Consider the following 23348-nt stretch of genomic DNA (forward strand, 5'->3'; position numbering starts at 1 on the left):
AACAATTCTGGTGGCAGGAATATTCCTGAAGAATATGTTATTTGCTAAAATCATAATGAAGTGCTGAGAGGGCCTGAGAGTTAATATTATAGAAAAACTAAAGATTCTTAACCTGTTTTCATGACATAGCCCTGAGATGATAATCTAGTTATATTCTGAATATACATTGAAAAGGAAAGCTTTGATTCAAGTATTTGGGAATAATTTCTGAAAATGAGCACATGTATAACTTGCTATGTTCTAACTAGTGTGAAGTTAATAGAATTTTAATACCTAGATATATCACTATTAGTTATAACTAAGATTATTATTCTTTAACAATCATTAGCTGAAAAAGAAGAAATCAATTACTTTTACATGTTAGACTAGTGTTCTCAATTTTTATGTCTATTGATTCACCTAGGGAGCTTTTTAAAATTAATATTCTAGTTTAATTGTGGGGCCTAAATTGTGAATTTCTAGGAAGTTCCCTTATGTTGCCACCAAATGAAAACTAAGATATTAGAAAAGCATCCAGTGTAACTGATTGCTGTGGGTGAGTGGACAGAAGCATTCCTTAGTACATGTCATTTGAACTGAAACACAAGTGGCAAGAGGGAAGCTGTCACATGTAGATCTTGTTGAATAGCAAGGCAAAGATACTAAAAAATGCAAATTGTGAGATAGAGCAAATTTGGTTCAATAATGATGGGTAAGGGGAAATGATAGGAGAGGGGACCTGTGAGAAGTTCAAAGTAGGAAGCCTTTTGGGGGTTTCAAGGAAGGGTGTAATAGGTTTGGTTTACGTTTTGAAGAATCCTTCTGTAGGCTGTCTGTCTGAAATTGTATCATAGAGTTGCTGAGGGGAGCAGAGAGCCATGTTAACTTATTTCTGTTGTTCATGATTACGGTGGATCTGGAGCAAGGTGGGTTGGATTTACTTTTACTTATAAATCAGAACTAGAAAGCTTCAGCCCAAGAAAAATAAAACATACAAATTCAGTCAGTGTCACAAATGAAGGATTATCTTTAAATATAGATTTTTACTGGCACAGGTTTTCCTATATACCAAAACAAATTCCATGTAAAAAATGTAGATCTGAAAATTGAAGTACCTTCACAAGAAAGAAAAAATGAGAATTACTGAAAAATCATTTTTCCAGAAGAGTTCATGGCATTATGTATAGATGGAATTATCTAAATCTAAAAAGGCCCATGACATGATAGGATAGTATTTAGGAATTGTTATTTAAATAGGGTCCTTATATACAATTTCTTGTGTCTCATACAAGACAATCACCAGTTCAAACCTTGAACTGTCCTGAAAGACACAAAAACATGCACACACAGGTGTAGAAGAATATAATTAACCTCTGTGTAACCCTCACCCAGTTCAACAATTGTACCATTTCATGACAAATCATTTTCGATTAATATTTTTCCTTCTTTCTTCTTGCGCTTACCAGTTGGTTTATTTGATGCATTCTTCCCCCTTTGGTTTAATTTGAAGCAAATTCTAAATATCTTTTAAATAATTTGTTGATAAAAGATATAGCAAATGAGTCATATCCTATGCAGGCAGAGGAATAAAAGAATCCTCATGTTCATATCTTTCAGAACCTCTTGTGAGAACAAAAAAAAAAGCTAGCTAGGCTTAGAATTCTGTGAAGTCTTTTAAAATCAGTAAGGTTTCATTTACAGAAAATGTAGGACTATATTGAAACAGTAGAATAACATCAGAATTTTCCCAATTCACAATTTTGTATAACCCCACTTTATCTTATCCTTCAAAAGAGGCAGCTTGTGAATTTGGAACTCATTGAGAAAGTTATTTTAGAAACTTGAATCCTAGGTAAGAACTGGATGTTGTTATGGGCAGTAGGTTCAATACTAGATAGTATAGTATCCCCTACTAAAAGTTTCACTTGCCTGTTCCAGTTATTATGTCTTTCTCTTTGAACATTACCCAAGTAACTATTGCAAAGAGAACACTCCGCTTTTAAATCTGAACCAATTGACAATATGAACACTATACCATTTAACCCCTAATGTGTGTCTTAATCACTTCCCATCTCATTCCCAAATTCTGTCATCCTAGATTCCAAAACCTCTCACCCTTAATAACATGACTAGCTCATCAGACCTTTTGGAAAATCGTATTAAAAAGCCTATGTATTCTCCTATTTTAAGAAATTGGTCTGCTTTGTTGAATTTTGGCATGTAAACTAGGAGCATTCAAAGTTTATTAGCAAACCATCTATGGGATCAAAGTAAAGACTTCCCCTTAACATAAAGCATCTCAGGAAGATATACTTCAATAACAAAGTATTTAAAGTGATGGGATGGGAAACCAACAACATTTTCATTGTCTTTAAGGGATAAATAAAAGTAGATTACTAAGTCTATCATATAATGATATCCGCTATCATAATTGTCATATAATTGCAGTTTTTTCTTTTTAGACTAAAAGGGTATCTCTTTTTCTAGAGTAAATATTGTTAATTAGGGAAATTTATTATATTCTTTATTTAAATGTTTTCCTGTTTATCTTCAGATAAGCCTTAAATACTTCACATTTTATTAGAAAAGTGTACAATTACATATGGTGGGAAATTGGTACCATTTGAGGAAATATTTTCAAAACATTTTTTTTCAAAAGAAACAATCTTTGTAGATTACAGTAAAGGGGAAAAGGTGTAATGATGGCTTAGTTAAGGATCTAAACTGTGTAGTGAGATACAATTTTTAAAAAGATTTAATTTGTTCTTTTGGTTCTATCCATATTAAGAAAAAGTAATATGATTACAACCCCATTACAAAGATGGGATGAATACATTATGGAATCATGTTGAAACAAGTGAGAAGAAAACTCAATGTATAAGGAAGATATTCTAATTTGAAGTAGAAATCTGGATCAGCTGGAGGTCAAACCATGTTAAAGTGCCATCTTCAGTAGTTCATATTAGGAAGTCCTTTTGGATTTTTTTTTAATTAGAGTGGTGCTTATTAGCTCCCATATAAGCATTCACATGAGAATAACTTCCTGACAAAAATTTACAGCTAAGTTAAAAAGCTTTCCTACACATTTCCTTCTTGAACTTTCACAAATACTTAACACATTTTAGATACAAACAAATTACTTTGTATATTAATGTATAGTTTCCATTTTATTTGACAGATCTAAAGTGAAAACATACTGAAATAGGTATTAGGTAAACAGGCATTCCTCACTTGCCATCTTTGTAATTTTCATAAATAAGCTGGTTAAAACTAGTGAGAGGAAAAGATATAACTATTTATGTTATTAATCACAAACAAAAGATATATTTAAATATCTATTTAAATATGTATATGCAAATATACATACATATATTTAAATATATATAACAGCTCTCCATAGCATTAATTTTGCATTAGTTTTAAAAATGATTGCGTATAATAAGTACCTTAATATGATCCATATTCACTATCCATGGATCTAGTAGGACAAGAAAATGCTGACTTCTTAACTGCTCCCAAGTTTTGGATACTTTGTTTTGAGTGTTTTAGAAAAATTACACCTGTTCTCATTTTCAAACAGTAATGGTGGTAGTTTTCTATCAGGCTCATAAATCTTCCTCATTTCACTTTTAGTGGGTGGATAGCTATACATTTTTATTATAGTTACATATATGAGTATTTAGCAGAGGAGAAACTGCTCTGTTGTTTCTACAACAAGCAAAAGATGTAAGACCAAGACTATCACAAAATATTGATAAAATAGGAATTGAATCAATTCAAACTATGGAGCCTAACATTTTCCCCAAAGCATTAGATAATATAAATAAGTCTATTTACCTGCATAATAAGACCTATTTATATATTTCTACAAAAGGATTTTGAAAACATTTTTCTCATAATTTCCCCTATTATTTAGTGTATGATCTGTGCTTATCATAACAATTTGTTAGTAATTATTAAAATATCACTATAAAGAATGACATAATTATATATATATATTTGCAGAGAGTTCAGTGCAGAAGTTCATTTACTTGTAACCCAAATACATTTGTTGCCTTAATACAAACACGATGACTTTTGGTAACTCTAACTTTAGCCAAACAAGTTGAAATTAAGAAATTTCATTCTTACCTTGTAATGTATTTAAAAATTCTTGGGTTCATTTTGTAAGGTCATTAGAGTACAACTAATTAACCAAATTTTAAGTACATTACTATAAAATATATTCCCAAGCAGGATACAGCTATCAAGTATTTGTTGCTATTTTATTCTATAAGCTTTTCTATATATGCAGTACTTCAATATTATATTTGTATACCACTATGAAAAACCATACCTTCTTTTTGACCACTACTACAGTAGAGTATTACATGTTTTTAAGGAAGTGAATGATTTTATTTGGGGAGGATATGCTTTGAAAGAACAAATTTGTCAAGGCACAAAAGGATATGTACTACAAACTGAGAAGCATAATTAATAATAAATGGATTTACTTATTTGAAAAGACATCATCCCAATTCCCTGTTAAATGAAATGAACCATCAACTTTGATTTAGTTGTGTTTCCAATAAGTGCAAATAGTATGTAATGAAGCATCTCTTTTAGTCATAGGGTTCATGTGAGAAAATGCAATTTACATTGTATGTATCATGGCCTATAGTCTTTTATTTTAAAATTTAAATTGTTTTTTGACTCACTATTAAAATCAATATTAAATCTTTTAAGTAAATTGTACAGCAAATATTGGAGAAAACATTCTAATGGAATAACCTGTAAAATATCTACCTCTTCAAACTAGTTAAACATCTAAGATATTTAACATATTTTTAAAAAATAGCTGGTTTTGTTCTACAGTGTCTGCAATAGAAATTTAAACAAACAAGTTCCCTCTTTTCGTTTGTTTGTTGTTATATTGGAGACACAAATAGAAATGATTGAGTTCTCATAAATGGCTGGAGAAACATCTGTAGAATTAAGTTATTCCATAGATTCATTGGGTAGTAGCATGGTTCAAATTTTTGATTGGCCTTTAGTGATGGAAAAAATAATGTAGATACTAATACAGACACACAAAATTTCCTTTGAGTTGTAATTCTTTGAAGTTGTTTCATTCATGGCTAGAAAAGAAAAACAAAGTTATCTTATAATTGGTCCATAATTAAAACACTGTTATTATTGTATACTTAAAATTATGGAAATTATTTAAATTGATATGTATAAACCACTAGAAATGCATTGTCCTTTTATGGTTCTCCTTTATATGACATTAATTGAAACAAAGATCTGACTTTAGTGAAGGCAAATTTTTTAAATGATTTTAATCAGGGAGGAGGGAAGATTTAGTTGATTTTTTCCATAGTGTCATATTATAATTTAGATATATGCTCAAAGGTTTCAATTAATAAATATGAATCTATCATCTTTGAACATACTTGAATATATTTTGAATTGTTACTAGTCTCTAGAGCCTTTTCAGGTATAAACTTTAATGTTTATTGCTATATATTTTAATGTAGAGGGAAGAAATGGCTACTATTCTAATCTTATTTGACTGGTTCTCACACTGTTGCCACCTATGGGACACGTGGTTATTAGCAACAATTGTTTCCAATGTTAACTTTCAGCATGAAATTATCTGAGTGACAAATTTTAAATCCTATGTTGACATGTTTTGCTAATCATATGGTTCTTGGGTCATCAAGTACCCTTTATCAGTTGATAATTAGCAATAAGTAATTCTAAACTAATTAATGATTAAGTAAAATAACATTTCAAAGATCAGATTATGTATGCATATTTATTTGGGGTTATTAAATATTGGTCATTTCCACTAATGATAGACAACCATATTTACAAGACTGATGGTTTTATTATATAGTTAAAGATCAGTTTCAGAGCCAAAAACTTTCTAATTTTTGATTACTCAAATATTTGAGCTTGGTCTGGGGTGGTAGCTCAGAGGTACAGTGTTTCCCTACAATGTGTGAGGCACTGGGTTTGATCTTCAGCACCACATAAAAATAAATAAAATAAAGGCATTGTGTCCATCTACAACTAAAAATATTAAAAAGTATATTTGAGTTTATTTAACCAAAAGATATTTGGTAAGGTTAGTTATTTGACAGACATAATTTTATTAATACATCTATAATTATAATAATATAATCTTAATCCCTTCAAAAGGTTCTGCAAAATATTATTTTTATGTTTATTGCTTGTCACAGGATATTTACTGACATATAGTAAACATGTAGAAAAGTACACATATTATAATCAATCAACTAATTGAATTTTCCCAAACTGAACATGCATATGCAATCATCTGTTTCTCAAGAAACAGAACATTATTAGTAACCAGATGTCTTCTTTATACTCCCCTGCCTACTTCCCAATAATAATCACTTCTTGAATTTAATAACCATAGATTAGTTCTACCTGATTTTAGTACCCAAAGCAGTTGGATAGGTTGGGAACTTTAACATAACAAGAATTTTTACAATATTTTACAATGGATTATGTATAGTTTGAGGGCTAGTATTCTCAACCTTTATCCTGTCCATTGCACCTGAGAGATATCACACATTCCTATGCTCACTGTTTTATTATTAGAATCTCTTGCAAGAGTATAGGAGTATGTAATTAGAGAAAAAAAAAAAAAGCCTGAAGAGCATTTTGTTGTGTTAGCAGGATTTCTCAACTTTGGTGCTATGAATATTTTGGGCTGCATAATTCTTTGTTGTGAGGGATGGCTCTGCACATTTTAAGATACTTAGAAGCACCTTTGGCCTTTGTACACTTGATGCCAATATAGCCCTGCTTTCGACATGAGAACCCAAAATGTCTCTGAACATTGCTTAATGTGCCCTAGAGGGTAAACTTACCCTTGAAGAGAACTACTGTGCTGGGAATAAATATTTCCTTTTTTGTTTGTTTGTTTGTTTTTGGTACTGTGGAGTGAATCCAGGGGTGCTTAACCACTGAGCCATAACCCCAGCCCTTTTTTATATTTTATTTAGAGACAGGGTCCTGCTGAGTTCCTTAGGATCTCACTAAGTTGCTGAGGCTGGCCTTGAACTTGTGATCCTCCTGCCTCAGCTTTCCAAGCTGCTGGGAGTACAGTTGTGTTCCACTATGTCCAGCTATATTTCCTCTTTGATGATCACTAATTTAAAAGTTAACAAGTCAATCAGTAAAAATTCTGGAGAAGTAGCTAACATTGCTCATAGGAAGGTTTTAATAATTAGCCCCTTAACAATGAATTGAATGACTCTGAAAGATGCTGAGGTCTGTGTTACCTAGTGATCTTGGAGGATATTGTAGAAGGGAGATATTAGACTACATGACATTTAAAGGACTGTTCAGCAGGCTCACTCTGTACTGTAGGATTTAAAACTGGATGATCTTACAATCTAGTGAGAAAATAGATAAACACCCTCTTGCCTATCAAAATCCTAATACAATGTAAACAGGAGTAAGTACTGTATTCAAATACATAAAACAGACTCTACTAGAACATGCCTCTACCCCATCCATCATTCTCCTTCATAATTGTCCAGGATATTTGATATTTTACCTCAAATTGTAAAGACTATTAAGATATAGACAAATTAGGGGTAGAAGTGCTCATGTGAACTTACACAAGTCCATTTGTCTTCTGTTTTCTCAATCACAATAGTCTGTGTGTCACTACCTGGTGGTATGTATTCATAGTCATCATACAGGAGTCCTAGGATTGGATATTGTGTCCTGTACCTATAATAAAGCATACATTGGATGAGAAAATAACTCATATTTAATCACTCCTAGTTTGATTCCCCTTAATAAACCAATTGGCTCTGAATGACTTTTAAATGTTTCAAAGAAATAAAATAAACCACCTCTCAATAGGCAAAGATTCATTACAATTATTTTCCAAAAAATAAAGGGGAGGAACTTGTACCTCTGGCTGTGATGGATCATTGGCAGGATAGGGAAATGATTCCATACAAGGTTACAAATAATGTGTGTCCTACAAATGCCTAACTTACTGCCTAGAAAGATTTAGTCAGTTAAAGGATAGGGAAAAGTAAACAAAACAGATTTCAGAAATTGATGAGAGAGTTTAGAGAAAAGATAGGTTAAGGCAGCCAGAATTCGTGGACAGATTATCAGACAAGAGAAAGTTATACAGATGAAGAGAGGTCAGGAGACATGTAGAGGCTTCCCTGTAAATTGGTGAAGGCTAATCAATATACATATGGGAAGACGTTATTAATGCCAGGGAAAGACCATTGAAAAGGAGCAGGTTGGCAATTCCTTGAATTTGCACAAGGATGGTCTTTTTTTGTGTTCCTCTAACCAGAGTAGAAATAACTTCTAATATATGGGGTATCCCATAGACAACATAGAAGTCTTGGTAGGGGCATACTTAAATACAGGTTGTTCTAACAGTTTAAAAGCAAGACTTTAGTATTGATCTGCTTCCAAGTAAATTTATCTGAGAATAAAGCTTCCAAATATTTTAAGTAATACAAAAAACTCTAGAATACAACAATATAAAACCTTAATATACGGCATTCCATAAAAAAATTCAGTAGTCATGCAATGAAACTGGAAGGTATAACTAATAATGAAGAGAAAAATTAAGGAAACAAGCCAAGAAATAATGCTGATTAAAAAATGAGAAGAAAAGGTGCATCTATTAGAAATATACCAGATATATTCAAGAAGTTAGAGGAATGCACGAACACAATTAGGAAAATAATGGAGGATATTAAAAAGATCATATTGGACTTTTAAAGATGAAAAATAAATTGACTAGGATTAACAGCAGAATAGGCACTATTTACTATAGTAAATTTGAAGGCATAAAGAAATTGTTTTGAATAATATATGAGGGAAAAATATATTCAACATGAGTTACCTATGGAAAATATTAATTGCCATTGTGTGTGTGCATTAAAGTTATGCAGAATGACAAAAGATAAGAAGTAATTGACTAAATCACAACCAAATTGTTTCCAAGTTTGATGAAAAATGAAATTACACAGATTTGAGATGTTGGTTAAACCACAAGAAAAAGAAACATGAAGAAAATCACAGAGAGGCACATTATCAAATTGCTAAAAGTCAGTGGTAGAGAATCTTAAAACAACCAGAAAAAAACGAACACTACCCACAGGAAAAAAATCATAATTTTAATATCAAACATCTTGTCAGTCACAATGAAAGTCAGAATACAAGTGATATCTTTTATGTACTTCCTTAAAAAAACCTATCAGCTTACTATTTTATACACAGTAAAAACAGTAGTCCCCCTTATTATAGTTTCACTTATTCACAGTCCAAATTACTAAATGGAAAATTCCAGAAATAAATACTTTTTAATTTTCAAATTCAGCATTCTTCTGATTAGCATAATGACATATTTTATGCTGTCCCTAATCCACTTGTGATGCAAATCATCCATGTTTTTCAGTATATCCATGATGAATATGTTATGAAGCTGCTAATCAATAAGTAGCTTTCTCAATTATCAGATCAATCATTCTAACAACAATGCTTTCATTCATGTAACCATCTTACTTAATAATGTCCCCCAGGCACAAGAGTAGTGATGGTGGCAATGCATATATATCCAAGAGAATATATAACATACTCCTTTCCAGGGAAAAGGTAAAAGCTCTCAACTTAATAAGAAAAGAATAATATGATGATATTCCTAAGATTTATTATAAAAACAAATAGGAAAGAAACAGCATACATAGGATTCAGTACTACACCATGTTTCAGGTATCCACTCAGAGTCTTGGAACATATTCCCCTCAGATAAGGAACTATTGTATCTCTGTATAATGAGGGCAAGATAAAGACTTTCAGATTTAAAAAGCCAAAAGAAATCTTCATCAAAAGAGCAGCATGAGGGGCTGGGGATATAGCTCAGTTGGTAGAGTGCTTGCCTGTTAAGCACAAGGCCCTGGGTTCAATCCCCAGCACCACAAAAAAACAAAACAAAAAAAAAACAACAAAAAAAAGAGCAGCATGATAAAAATTTAATGAATTTATTCTTTCAGACTGAGGGAAAATCATACCAGATAGAAATTTGGATCTAAGCAAAGGAACTAATAGTGCCAGAAAAGATAAATATGTGGGCAAATTTAAAACACTGCTTCTGTTACTCTTAATATGTCTTTAAAAATTAAAACTAATTTATTTGGGGGTTTTAATATATGTAAAAGAAAATATATAGGCCAAAAATTGTGAAATTAGGCTGCATGTGAAGGGGATACAATATTGTTTGAAGGTAGACTGATAAAGAAGCATATTGTAAGCTCTACAAAAATCATAAAAAAATATGTCTAATAATCTAATCACATAGATAAAATGTAATTATGTAAAAAGTAATTTATCCAGAAGAAGAAAGAGCACAAGGGGAATAAAGAAAACATGAAACAAAACGAAAACGAATAGTAAGATGGTAAATTTAAATTCAACATTATAGATAATCATATTAAGTATAGATGGTTTAAACACACTAAGTTGAGTCTCTGTAACATACAACTAAAAGAGTCCTCACTAATATAGTTGGTCAACCAACCAATTATTTGTTTTTATTTGCATAATATTTAACAGATTGTGAATACAGGAAAGGTGTGTTATAGGACTGTATTGAAGACAATAACAATGTCCTTTGTGAATATTAATTCTTTAGGAGAATTATTGTTTAGTAAAAAACACCAAACTGTCTAGTGATCAATTTTAATAACTTGAAATATATAATAACCAGTACAACAACTTGAAATGTATATTAACCAGCCATATTAAAACTTCATATAAATACATTACTTTTTAGTAGTAATAGTAGTCCTTCCAGCACTGGAGGGTTGGGTATGAGATGAATATATTTCTTGTCTCAACTTTGAAAGTTCCTTAAAAATGAAAAACAATATAATCATTTAAAAAAGTAGAAACATGAGGTAAGATGTATGCTTGATCATTAAACAAGGTTACTAGGATAATTATCACTCCTTTTCTTTTTAACCATGAGGCAAAAATGTTCTAATCTCATTTGTTGATTATCATATAATATTGTTTCATGGTATTCAAGAAGTTATATACTTTTGTAAGAATCCACTAAAGGAGGTAGGATATCTATCTTTGGTGGCTAACTTGAGGTTAAATGGACATAGTTCTTAAGATAAGGATGTGAATGTTTCTGTCCTAAAAAACCTGAAAAATATAGTCAAAGAATAAATGTATTGAGAATTCAATATGGAAGCACACATAGGTTCCTATCAGTGAATGTTACTATAAGCACCATTTGTTCAATAACCACAATATGATATTAGTCACCATTTTGGTAGTTCCCTTTGTACCTATTGTGTACCAAATCCTCAACTACATACTGAAGATACAAGGAGGAATTTAACACAGTCACTTGATGAAGCAGCCCATATTTAATAAGAAGCTCATAGGCTTTGAGGGAGTTTCACTGCTAATGAAATCTAAAAATCAGTGTCTTAGAAATATTAAATGTACAGTACCACAGCACTTCTTTTTGCTTCAATTCTAACTTTCATTTGAATTATATCTTCTGAAATATTAATCTACTTCTTCACATGCATTTCCACATAATAAAGTGTGTCTTGGTAATGTTTCCTTTTCTAATCCCTGGGAAGTGTTTATCTTATTGGACTGAGTTACATTATTCTTCTATTTTCCTATCCCTTTCTTTCTTTACCTCTGACTGACGTTTTATAAGGGAATCCTTCTCTTCCAGCAAGCTTGTGAGTTCATGAAGCTTGAATTGGAAATCACTACAACTTCCTTCTCTTCTTGAAACATCTTTTTGGTACTGGTTTAACTGAGACTAAGGATATAGAAAGAAGAAATTATTATTATAGCCCTTCTTTATTAAGTTTATAACTGAGTTCCAGTGTAGTTTTAGTTACACAGTCACACAGCTCGTCATGAGATGAACAGAAAACTACCAATAATTACAAACTTACATAGAAATTTGTGAATATAAAAAATGAATTGAAATGACAGGAAGTTTTCTTTTTTTTCTTTTTTCTTTTTTTAACCAGGATTGAACCCAGGGGTGCTGAACCACTGAGCCACATCCCCAGCCCATATTTTTATATTTTTATTTAAAGACAGGGTCTTCCTGAGTTGCTTAGCTCCTCACTAAGTTACTGAGGCTGGTTTTGAACTCATGATTCTCCTGTCTCAGCCTCCCATGCCTTTGGGATTACAGATGTGCAACCACTGCACCCAGCTAAGATTTTTTTCATTTTTAAAAGATATTTGTAGAGCTGGGGTTGTGGCTCAGTGATAGAGTGCTTGCCTAGCATATGCAAGGCACTGGGTTTGATTCTCAGCACCACTTATAAATAAATGCATAAAATAAAGGTCCATCAACAACTAAAAATATTTTTAAATGATATTTTGCTACTTAGCACTTAAACATTGTCAAAGCAATGGTCTTTGGTCACAATAATTAAAATAAAGCTAACAAAACAGGCACTTTAGATTCCTTAAAATAGTAATAAAAGAAAGTTCAATACTAAATTTATGATTTTAAGTTCACAAATTATTTCACCTGCATGATTTTCTCAGGCCTCATAGCATCTCTTTGAGATAAAAATTATTATAATCCTCACTGATTAAAAGAAGGAAACAATTTCCAGAAGTTAAACAACACAGACTCACACAGTAAATAAGTACACATCAACATAGGTCTGACTACAAATCTTGTTCATTTTCTTTTTCTTTTTTCTTTTTTGGTACCTGGGATTGAACTCAGGGGGGCAATCAACTACTGAACCACATCCCCAGCCCTATTTTGTATTTTATTTAGGGAAAGGGTCTCACTGAGTTGCTTAGCATCTCACTTTTGCTGAAGCTGGCCTTGAACTCATGATCCTTCTGCCTCAGCCTCCTGAGTCACTGAGATTATAGGTATGTGCCACTGTGCCTGGTTTATTTTTCTTTTTATATATGTGTATATAGATGACTGTTTGGTTAAAGTTAGTAATGTTGAGAAGGAAAGAAGAAACAGTGGAAGAAATCTGGTAATCAGTATGTTTTTTAGAAAATTATGTTTTGTTTCATTTTGATTTTTGGTAAACATCATAGGTTATATTTGGAGAGAAAATCTTTTATCATTTTGCTTATTAAGAAATTTAAGGGCCCTGCATGGGGGCACACACTGGTAATCCCAGTGGCTCAGGAAGCTGAGGCAGGAGGATCACAAGTTGAAAGTCAACTTCAGCAATAGTGAGGCACTTAACAACTCAGTGAACCTGTCTCTACATAAAATACAAAATAGGGCTGGAGATGTGACTCAGTGGACTAGTGTACCTACGTTCAATTTCTGGTACTCTCCCCCCCAAAAAAAGAAATTTAAGTATATTTGAGAATATTTAGATATTTAGAAATCAATAAATTATGGGTTATATTAAGCCAATTCAACCTAGAATTAAAAGGTAAGTCACTATATACTTATTATTGTAAATACTCTAGTCTCTAGTTTTATTACCAATTGTAGGTACATAAAACTTAATAGCAATTTTATTCTTGTGCTTGACAAAGTCTTTGATATTCATCATCTCTCAAATTCAGGGATGATTTTATAAATTCGATTATGGTTTTGCTAGGTAATCTTGAATTGTTCTCTTGCCTGCATAAGCATGCTATAAGCAAGATAACAAAGGACTCCACCTAACCCCACAAAACACAATAACAAAACCCAATACAATGAAATTAATGTTTTCCTTTACTATCCTAGAAGAGATTAAGCAAAATCAGAAAACAATTTAACAATGATATTTTCTATATGGTGATGTGTAATTATAACAAAAGGTTCTGTGGCGTATTCACAAAACTTTACCTTCAGTCGATTTTTCCTTGTGAGTTTAAACTTGAAACTATCATTGTGATAGAAACTGTGCTGACCTGTGTATTATAAAATATAGGATCAACATACCCGTAGTTTGCAGATCTCTCTATCTTTCTCTCCTCTCAAGTTTTTAACCATTTCCATGTAATGGTTGCCAATCTCATCCATTTTAGCCTGCAGCATCGGGCCTGTGCAAGTCTCAGAAACCTACACAAGATGAAATAACTTTTCATAATTGGATTGTTATGAAGGAAATACATATTATGTTTCAAGAATTAATATTACATGAAACCATATGATTAAATATGACATACCAGTAATGATAGTGGTTTTCAGAAACTGTTTTGTAAAACTCAAATTTCACTTTGATAAGAACAGGTTATCAGAAAGAAATTTACATACTTTCTCAAGAGGAACAGGAAGGAAGGAAGGAATTTTAATATTGTCAATGCTAGAATTATACTGACATAACTAAGGCAATGTTCTATCTTTAAAAAAAATTTTAATACCTGCATTCTAAGGTTTTTATTCTCTTGCTCTAAATTACGTTTACAATATTCCAGTTCTTTTAGTCTGTATTCCATGTCTGATAATGTATGTCGAAGAGAAAGATTATTTTCTTCCAATGCCTGGCATTTTGAGTTTGAGTCTTGAAGTCCTTGCTATAAGGAAGACACAAGTATATAAGACAAATATATTTTCAGTGAAGTGTTCTTTTAATCAGTTCATTCAATTAAAACCAAGCAAATATTTTCCCATGCTTATTATTTTATATTCATTCTCTTAGATAGTGTGTTAAATCAGCCATGTAAGATATTAGTCTTGCTCCTATTCTCACTTGCCTATCTTCAGTGAAAATGAGTCAAGGCTACATGAGTTTTTGGTGTCCCAAGTTAGTAATAAGATTCTTGCTACTCTTTGATAATATTTTATCTTGCCTTCTAGTAGGCATCAAAATGACCATGTACCTGATTATTTATGTGACCACTAGCAACTGAGCAAGAATTTAGAACAGTCATGAGGATGATTAGGAAGGTGCTAAGAGACTCAATACAGTTTCTTAGGAATCATCTTTACTCAGATATCAGGAATACTCTTCTAGAGTTCATTCATTTATTATTCATTTAGTATTCATATAATACTTATCACTCAAAAATACAGATAATTTTGTACTGTATATACTTTATGCCTAAAATATATAAGGTTGTCTTTTCTAAAACCACTCAATTCTCATATGAAAACATTCTTTCATCATATATTAATTCTGTCTGGATTGTATCTTGTAATTCTAATGTATTAGTCATTGTGCATATAAAAACTATCAATCTAGTACATCACCAACAAAATCATAACTTACTTGCTGCTGGCGATTATTTGCTCTCACTGATGCCAGGAGTTCTTCATATTCTTTTATTTGAGTTTCTTTGAATGCCAAGTTCTTCTCAAGGCTTATCTTGTCATTTTCCAGTGACTAAAAGCATAAATTATTTATTATGATTCAGAATAACAGGAGCTTGTCAACAACCACATACTACAAAGAGTTGTCTACATTGGAAGATTTAAGTAAACACTTGTTTCATTTGAGGTTGCTTAATAAAGCAGAATTATTAAAAGTTAAGCAAAGTGTGGTATAAACAAGATTGAAACATTCAAAGCCTATATTGCAAAGGATATTTTGATGGACTAACTCTAAGTGCAATGAAGTAGAACCTTCTGAATTATTTTAATGTTTTTATTCAATCTGCAAAGATTCCTTGTTAACCCCAGCAGGTGGTGAATTTTCAAATTAGAGACTAACTACATTCATTAGAATGAAGAAACAAAAGAAAAACCACTTCAAAGTCTTCAAGGAGTTATTCATTGTAAGAAAAGCTTTCTGAATGTGTCTAGTTGATGGCACCAGGAATACCAATTAAGATAGAAAATAGTAAAGGTTAAGTTCTCAGAGAAAGAAGTTTTTAAATTGTTATGTTTGAAAAGGAAATTAGAGTATGCTTTAATATTAAGAAATGGGAAATTTCTATTCAATGAGTGAGATTATTCTAATATTGTGGGCTACTCCCTGGCTTTCACCATTAAATTACCTTAGTAGTAAACTAAATAATAAGTGCACTCTCAGCACTTTCAAACTGAACATTACACATCAGACAGTTTTTTTTTTTTCCTTTTCTAACTCTTTTGAGAAAAAAATTAGCTATGTCTGGGTAAACATAATATTGCTGTGTTGTATTGAATTTTTGAAAAGTATACTAAATGTCTTCATTTATATGGTTGGAAGTGAAGAATTAGAAGTGCTTAGGGAATAAAAATCAATAAAAATCAATATAATCCTTACGGTCAAGTCATTTTGAAGATGTCCAAGCTCCTCCCGTATGTTGCTGAATGTGGACAGCACTAGCCTGAGTGACTTATCAGACATACCTCTCATCTGGAGGAGGACAAAAATTGATGGTTTATTTTTATTAACATTTAAAAATAGGCAATATAAATGAAAGTAATCTTATTTTTCTGTTCCTACAGTAAACTTATTTATAATTTTATTTTGGACATTACTATATTAGAATAGTGACACAAGACATTTTTTCAATAGTGTAAACAGTCCCAGCAGTATTCCTTAGAGATCATAGCCATGTATTGGGAATAAGGGTTTTATTATGTCTTACATGACAAAGTATCATTTTTCTCACATGGTAAAATTCTATCAATTTTGCTTTAATTCTTTGTTAAAAATTTAGAAAAGATAAGAAATCAACCTTCAAGTAATGAAATGAATCTCCCTAAGTGTGCTGCCGACTGCATAGATTTTTCCTAAATTAAGAAGAATTTAATAGGAATTAAATTTAAATTTGAAGTATAGGATCATCTCTAATTATAAAGAAGAAGGAGAAAAGCCTATCACTAAATTATTCTCATTTACTTAAAGAAAAATATGTTTTTTAAAAAAGGCAAATTCAGCTTCTGGAAAGATAAAGGAGAAATACCTTTCCCTAGTTCTCTTACTAAATGTGCTAGAAACCCTGGATATTATATATAAAAGAAATATTTAAAACTCAGAATGGTGAAAAAAGAATAGTACATTTGGAACTGAGGAATGCAATATTGAATTCTTGTTTTTTTTTGTTTTATATATCACAGACTGGTGTTGGGAAAACAGGTAATCCAAATATACCAACGGATTTGGACAAAAATGTCCTAAGAAAAGCCTTTTTTCAATAGCCAAAGGATCATGAAAGGGCAGGGGTTGCTAGGAAGACAGAAACTTTTAGGTGATAACCCTTTATTACAGCAAAATACAACAAGAAAAATTGCAAGTCTCCCCTCACCCAAACAAGCAAAAGCTGAGAGTCAAGCCCAGACTTCTTCATCAGGCACTAAAGAGGCATACCAACATCACTCATCAGGTTGGTGTTGGTTAAAAAAAAAAAATAGATGAGTCCTTCATCCTAGCTGGGAAAAAATGAAATCCCAAGACTGTGGTGCCAATTGACATCATGAAGGGAGCTTGGACTTCCATCCTATCATATCAAGAGAGGCTGAGTAGAGAAACCTAGACATCTTCCTTTTCCAGCTGGCTGTGATAGCACCCCCACTTCCTCTGATGTTTCAGAATCAGAGATGTCCTGCTAGAACAGAATATTAGAATAATATCCAGTGTCATGATACTGAAAATGGCCAGATTTCAACTGAAAATCACTTACCATTTCAAGAACAAGGAAATCTCAATTCAATAAGAAAAACAACATACGCCAATATCAAGATAACTGAAATATTAGAACTATCTGACAAAGTTTTTAAGCAACCACCCTAAAATGCTTCAGCAAACAGACTGAAGCAAACAAAAAGAACCATGTCTCAACAACAAACTAGAAATTCTCAATAAAGAAATAGTAAATACAAAAAATAAAAAAAGAGCTGGGCACAGTGGGACATCTGTAATCCTAGCAACTTGGCAGGATTACAATTTCAAAGTTAGGCTTAGCAATTTAGTAAGGTTCTAAGCAACATAGTGAGATTCTTCTTCAAAATAAAAAATAAAGAAAGGACTGGGGATATGTCTCAGGTGTTAAGTGTCCCTAGATTCAAACCTGGTAACAAACAAAAAAAAAAAGAAAGAAAGAAAGAAAGAAAAAATATGTAAGTATATATAAATTTTTAGAACTGAAAAATTCAATAAGCAAGCAAAAAAAGCAAAAACAAAACAACTCTCAATGGATGGACTAAAAAGTAGAATGGAGAGGACAGGGAAAATAATGGATAAATTTAAAGAGAAAAAGAAACTACATAAACTGAGTAGCAGAGAGAAAACATCAGAAAAGTAACTGAATGGAGCCTAAGCAACCAGGGGAGTATAATACATATCTACTATTCATGTTACTAGAGTCCATAATGAAAGAAAAGGATAGAATTGAACAAATATACAAAAACCTAAATTCCCTCAAATTAGCAAAAGCAATTAACATATATTCCAGAACCTAAACAAACCCCCAATAGGATAAAACCAAAGAAATTTATGCCAAGACCAATCAAACTTCTTAAAACTAGCTGAGTGAGGTGGCACACGCCTGCAATCCCAGTGGCTAGTGAGGCTGAGGTCAGAGGGTCTTGAGTTCAAAGCCAGGCTCAGCAAAAGTGAGGCACTAAGCAACTCAGTGAGACCCTGTCTCTAAATACAATATAAAAAAGTGCTGGGGATGTGGCTCAGTGTTCGAGTGCCCTGAGTTCAATACAGGTACAAAAATAAAAACAAACAAACAAAAAACTTCTCAAAACTAAAGACAATAGTTTGAAAGCAGCACAGAAAAGCCTTAACTATTAGGAAAATCAATTAAAATAATAGTACACTTCTCATCAGAAACCATGGAGGTTAGAAGGAATTGGCATACTATATTTTTATTTATTTATTTTTATATTTTATAATTTCAATTCATTGTACACAAATGGGGCAAAACTATCATTTCTCTGGTTGTACACGAAGTAGAGTCATACCATTTGCATAATCATACATGTACATGGGGTAATGATGTTTGTCTCATTCTATTATCTTTCCTTCCCCTCTCCCCCTTCTCCACCTCTCATTTTCCTCTACACAATCCATCCTTCCTCCATTCTTCCTTACCTACTCCGCCTGGTTCTGTATCTAAATGCTAAAAGTACAGAACTGTCAACTGCAAATACTGTATCCAATGAGATTGTTTCACTTTAGAAATGAATAGAAAAATCACAGCATTTTCAGATGAAAGAAAATGAAGATCATTTGTTAGTAGCAAACCTACCCTGAAAAATGCTAAAGGAATTTTTCTAAAGAGAAGAAAATAATAAACAATGGATTGGCACTATTAAGATGGAAAAAAATAGCATGAGAAGTAAAATGAAGGTAAATACAATATGCATTCTATTTCTTCAGTTTTCTAAATTATGTTCGATAGTTGAAGCAAAAAATTATAACGATGTATTTCTTGATGTACAGAGTGGGACAGTTTCACACAATAATTTTACAAATGTGAAAGAGAAAGAAACAAAGGAAGCAAAGTTTTCTGCAGTTCACTGAAACAGGTAAAATGTTGACACCAATACATTGGGATAAATTATAGATACATAATATATTATACCTAGAGAGACTATGTAAAACCTATACTAAGATATATACTCAAAAGCGTTAGTGAAAAATCAAAATGAAATTCTAAAATGTGTTTAAGTAATCCATAGGGACACAGGACAAAGAATATATGGATTTATAAAAAAGGATAAAAGCATGAAATAAAAATTAAAAAGTCAGATCTAGTCCTATGCCAATAAATGCAATTTTTCCAAATATGCCAATTAGAATGCAGAGACAGAATGGACAAAGAAAAAAATATTACCCAACAATGTGTTGTCTATGAGAAACTCACTTCAAATAGAATGGAAAGTAAATAGAAAGAATATACTTTGAACGAATATGCCACTACCAGAGACAATATGGAGGATATCTCCAAGATTCAGGTTCTAAAGCACATATGTTCCCTATATCACAACATCTTTATAATACAGACTGTATGCCATTTAAAATATTTAGGTTTCACAAATATGCCACCATGGTCAATACCTGGATGATCAACAATAGTCTGAGACCAAGTATCAATCTTGGACATTGGTTTCACCAGATAAAACTAGATTATATTTAGAATTTTTTCTTGCAAATGCATGCACTCTTGTCTTTAGTCATATTTCCTTAGCACACATCTTGATCTGTGGTCTCTCACTTCTTTATAGGGGAATTTACTGCTCAGTTTCTCTAATCTTTCACAACTCAGGAAAAGTAAGGCACTGGCCTTTCAGTCTCTTACTATCCATGGTTGGGTGGGGTGGGGTAGATTATGGAATTGAGAAGAGGAAGGCAAATACTGAGTTAGACTCAGATTGTACTAAAACACTGAAGAGTGAATTAAAGGCATTCCATAGCAGAAAATATTATTTCTGGAATGATTTCCTAAATGCCAATCATTAAATACTAGTTTCTAATGATCTAACTGAACTATCATGCAACCCTAATTACGTTTATCTTTTATGCCTTTTCTTTTTTATACCAATATCTAATTAAAAAATAATCAATTCCTGTGGAACTTTTTTTTTTCATTTTGGACTTTGTTTTCTTAATTAAGGGAGGCATCCTAAGGTATAGTTTGTTAGTGTCTATCTCATACTCCCACTCTGTACATGTCTCACCTGTAGAATATAGCGAATTTGCTGTTTTGTAAACTCCGATAGTCCTTTAGGAATCAATGATTCTATATCTTCCGACTGTAAGAAAAGAGAGATTTACACATTGACCACATTAGTATTTTAATCCTAGGGTCCACAGTCCACTGACTTTTATGTAGTGAGGCATATTTTTTAGGGACATTAAAAGATTAATTCAGTTTCTGATGAATAGTTTACACAAACTTCATTTATAGTCTTATCAATTCTTTTTTTAAAAAATTATATAACTTAGGCATGGAAAGAACACAGATTTCTAAGCATTTATATGGACAAGCTTTGGTCAAACAATAAAACACTCAAATTCTATTTAAAAAGCAATTTAGGGATTGGAATAGAGTTCAATGGTAGAGTGCTTGCCTAGGGTTCACAAGGCCCTGGGTTCAATTCTCACAACTGGGAAAAAAAGCAATTTAAAAAACAAAATGGTCTATTAAATTCTATCAAACATGTTATTTAATATACCTTTCCACAACTATAAATTTTGTCGTGGGATAGATATGCCATTTTAGAAGCTGAATTTTTTTTTTTTTTTTTTTTTTGGTGCTGGGGATTGAAACTAGGGCCTTGTGCTTGCGAAGCAAATACTCTACCAACTGAGCTGTATCCCTAGCCCCTGAATTTTTAAATAATGAAACTTTGGAAAATAAAACTAAAGGTGTTTCAGGGTTTATTGGGAATTTACATAGAGCTATGGAGACTTTTGAAAGATTAAGATGTTGCCACAGCAACAGTGGGAAGCTAATACTAATTTTAAAGGAGAAACTGAATTGAAATGCTTTTTAAAAGGCAATTTAGGATTTACTGAATTATTGTAATGAATTCAGTATTCCAATATATTGAAAATAAAGATAAAGATTAACACAAAAGAGGTGATTGTGCTTTTTATTGCACTGGAATAAGTTCTTTTCTATTTGATTACTTATACCATTAAAAGAAATTATTAACAAAATTACATATGTAATAGAATAGTCAATTTTTACTTTGAGTTGCTGGCATACACAAGGTTTTCAAGCATATTATAATTAAATTTGCTATCTACTTAATTTTGTAGATTTCAGTGTTCTGAAGGAGGCAGTATAAGGTCAATGTCATTTTAAATGTTCTAAAAAGCAAAGACAAACCATAAAGTGACAACTGACAAAACATTTTTTGTGAATGGTGACTACTTCTATAGCCATTAAAAAGGTATAAATAGCTATTTGAAAAGAAAATAGTTATTTCTCTTAACACCTGTGTTTTCAGTCTAATTAAAGTACTATAAAACAAAGTATAAACTAAAACTAAATTCAAATATCAGAGTGTACTTTGCTATCTATTATGTTTTCTTTTTATCTATTTTTGCACTTACTTTATCAGTAGACTCGAAGTCCTGTTTGCTGCAAAGAGAAAAAAGAGAATCTTTGGAAAATGTACTCACTTATAATACATAAATGCTACAGTTTCATTAGTTTTATTTTTTAATAATCCAAATGAAAAATTTGAAACTATCTAAAATGGCACTTTTAGTTTGGCTAAAATAATTTTCCTTCAATTAGCTAATCTATTAATAATATCAACATCAGAATACCAAAGACAAAATTTACAGAACTGGTTAGTACATCACCCATTAGCACCATCCTTCTGAGGCTAAATGTAGAAGTCCTAAGTGCTCGCCAGTAAACGCTACCTCAATGAATAAAATAACAATAGGTTTTTTCTCTTCACCTCCACCTCTCTTTTATCCTTGTATTGCTCCTGATCAGTGATAATATCAGTTTCTCTCTACACTGTTTAAGTTTCTCATATCCTTTTAATCAAAATTAACAGTCGAAAGACAATACTAACTCATTCAACCTGTACTATTATATGGCAGTAATGAGGCTTGAAGGTATTTGAATCTTTACATAGGATAAAACCTTAAAGTAATCAAAATTTTGGTAGGATAATAGAATTTTTAGCATCAAAATGAAACTTTGGCCAGTGGATTTGGAAAGCCCTTTTTAGGACCCCATTAACTAGGCAAATGCTTCAGTGATATTGTTAGTAGTCACACTAGACTGGTACTAGCTCTTTTGGGAATGGTGAAAACTGGAAATGATATAGTTCTTATGTTGTCAGAGGCAACAGAAAGACTTTTATTTTTATATACTTGCTACCTCTGTACTTGGTGGAAGAATTAGGCAACAAACATATGGTGAATATACTTCTCAAACAAAGAAACAGTAACAACAACAATATACAGTATACATGTTCTGATATCGTCAGAATATGTTAAAGACAATTTTAGTATATTAGTACCTATATTTACCTTTTAAGTAATTGCTTATTAGTAACATCTTGCTTACAGAGATAAGTGGGTCACATACTATGTAAAACCTCTTACATTTAGAAAAATGTACAAGCTAGTGTGGAGAAAAGATCTGAAGGTACCATTTCCCAAGGTATGATAATATATGTGCAATTATCTGCATGTATGTATGTGATGTTTCCTGTGTTGTCCAAAATAGAAATTGTGGGGAGGACGTAGCCAAAAAAAAAATCCATCTAGTTTTGAATTGTTTCACTATATTAACTGTATGTATATATTTGAAGATAAAGCACGTTAAAATCATGAATCACAATGCAGTTTCAGGAATCTTGCATTAATGTTAATGGGAATTATAATAATATAAATAGATAATTTTGTATTTAAATATGGTAATTCTTTTTTCTCCCTATTCCATTACCAATTTAGTATACATGTTCTTAGTCACTCACTTCTTTCTGTAAA

The 23348-nt window shown here is 31.7% G+C and overlaps 1 protein-coding gene and 1 non-coding gene across 2 annotated transcripts in view; one reads left to right on the forward strand and one right to left on the reverse strand.

The window, feature by feature from the left end:
* Positions 1-2545: 2545 nt before the first annotated feature.
* Pof1b (POF1B actin binding protein) overlaps positions 2546-23348 on the reverse strand; it is a 93101-nt gene continuing 72298 nt past the window's right edge. The window contains exons 8-17 of the mRNA XM_047535595.1: positions 21948-21975; positions 20564-20638; positions 16194-16286; positions 15216-15329; positions 14368-14520; positions 13946-14065; positions 11699-11827; positions 10804-10886; positions 7617-7731; positions 2546-5096 (exon numbers count right to left, since the gene is read on the reverse strand). Coding sequence (XP_047391551.1) covers positions 5091-5096; positions 7617-7731; positions 10804-10886; positions 11699-11827; positions 13946-14065; positions 14368-14520; positions 15216-15329; positions 16194-16286; positions 20564-20638; positions 21948-21975 — 916 coding nt within the window. The 3' untranslated portion in view covers positions 2546-5090. The remainder of the gene's footprint in view (positions 5097-7616; positions 7732-10803; positions 10887-11698; positions 11828-13945; positions 14066-14367; positions 14521-15215; positions 15330-16193; positions 16287-20563; positions 20639-21947; positions 21976-23348) is intronic.
* On the forward strand, positions 9886-9959 carry Trnan-guu (transfer RNA asparagine (anticodon GUU)). The gene has a single exon. It is a non-coding gene; the product is annotated as a tRNA-Asn (tRNA).

Source organism: Sciurus carolinensis, chromosome X (genome assembly GCF_902686445.1).
Source record: "Sciurus carolinensis chromosome X, mSciCar1.2, whole genome shotgun sequence".
NCBI lineage: Eukaryota > Metazoa > Chordata > Mammalia > Rodentia > Sciuridae > Sciurus > Sciurus carolinensis.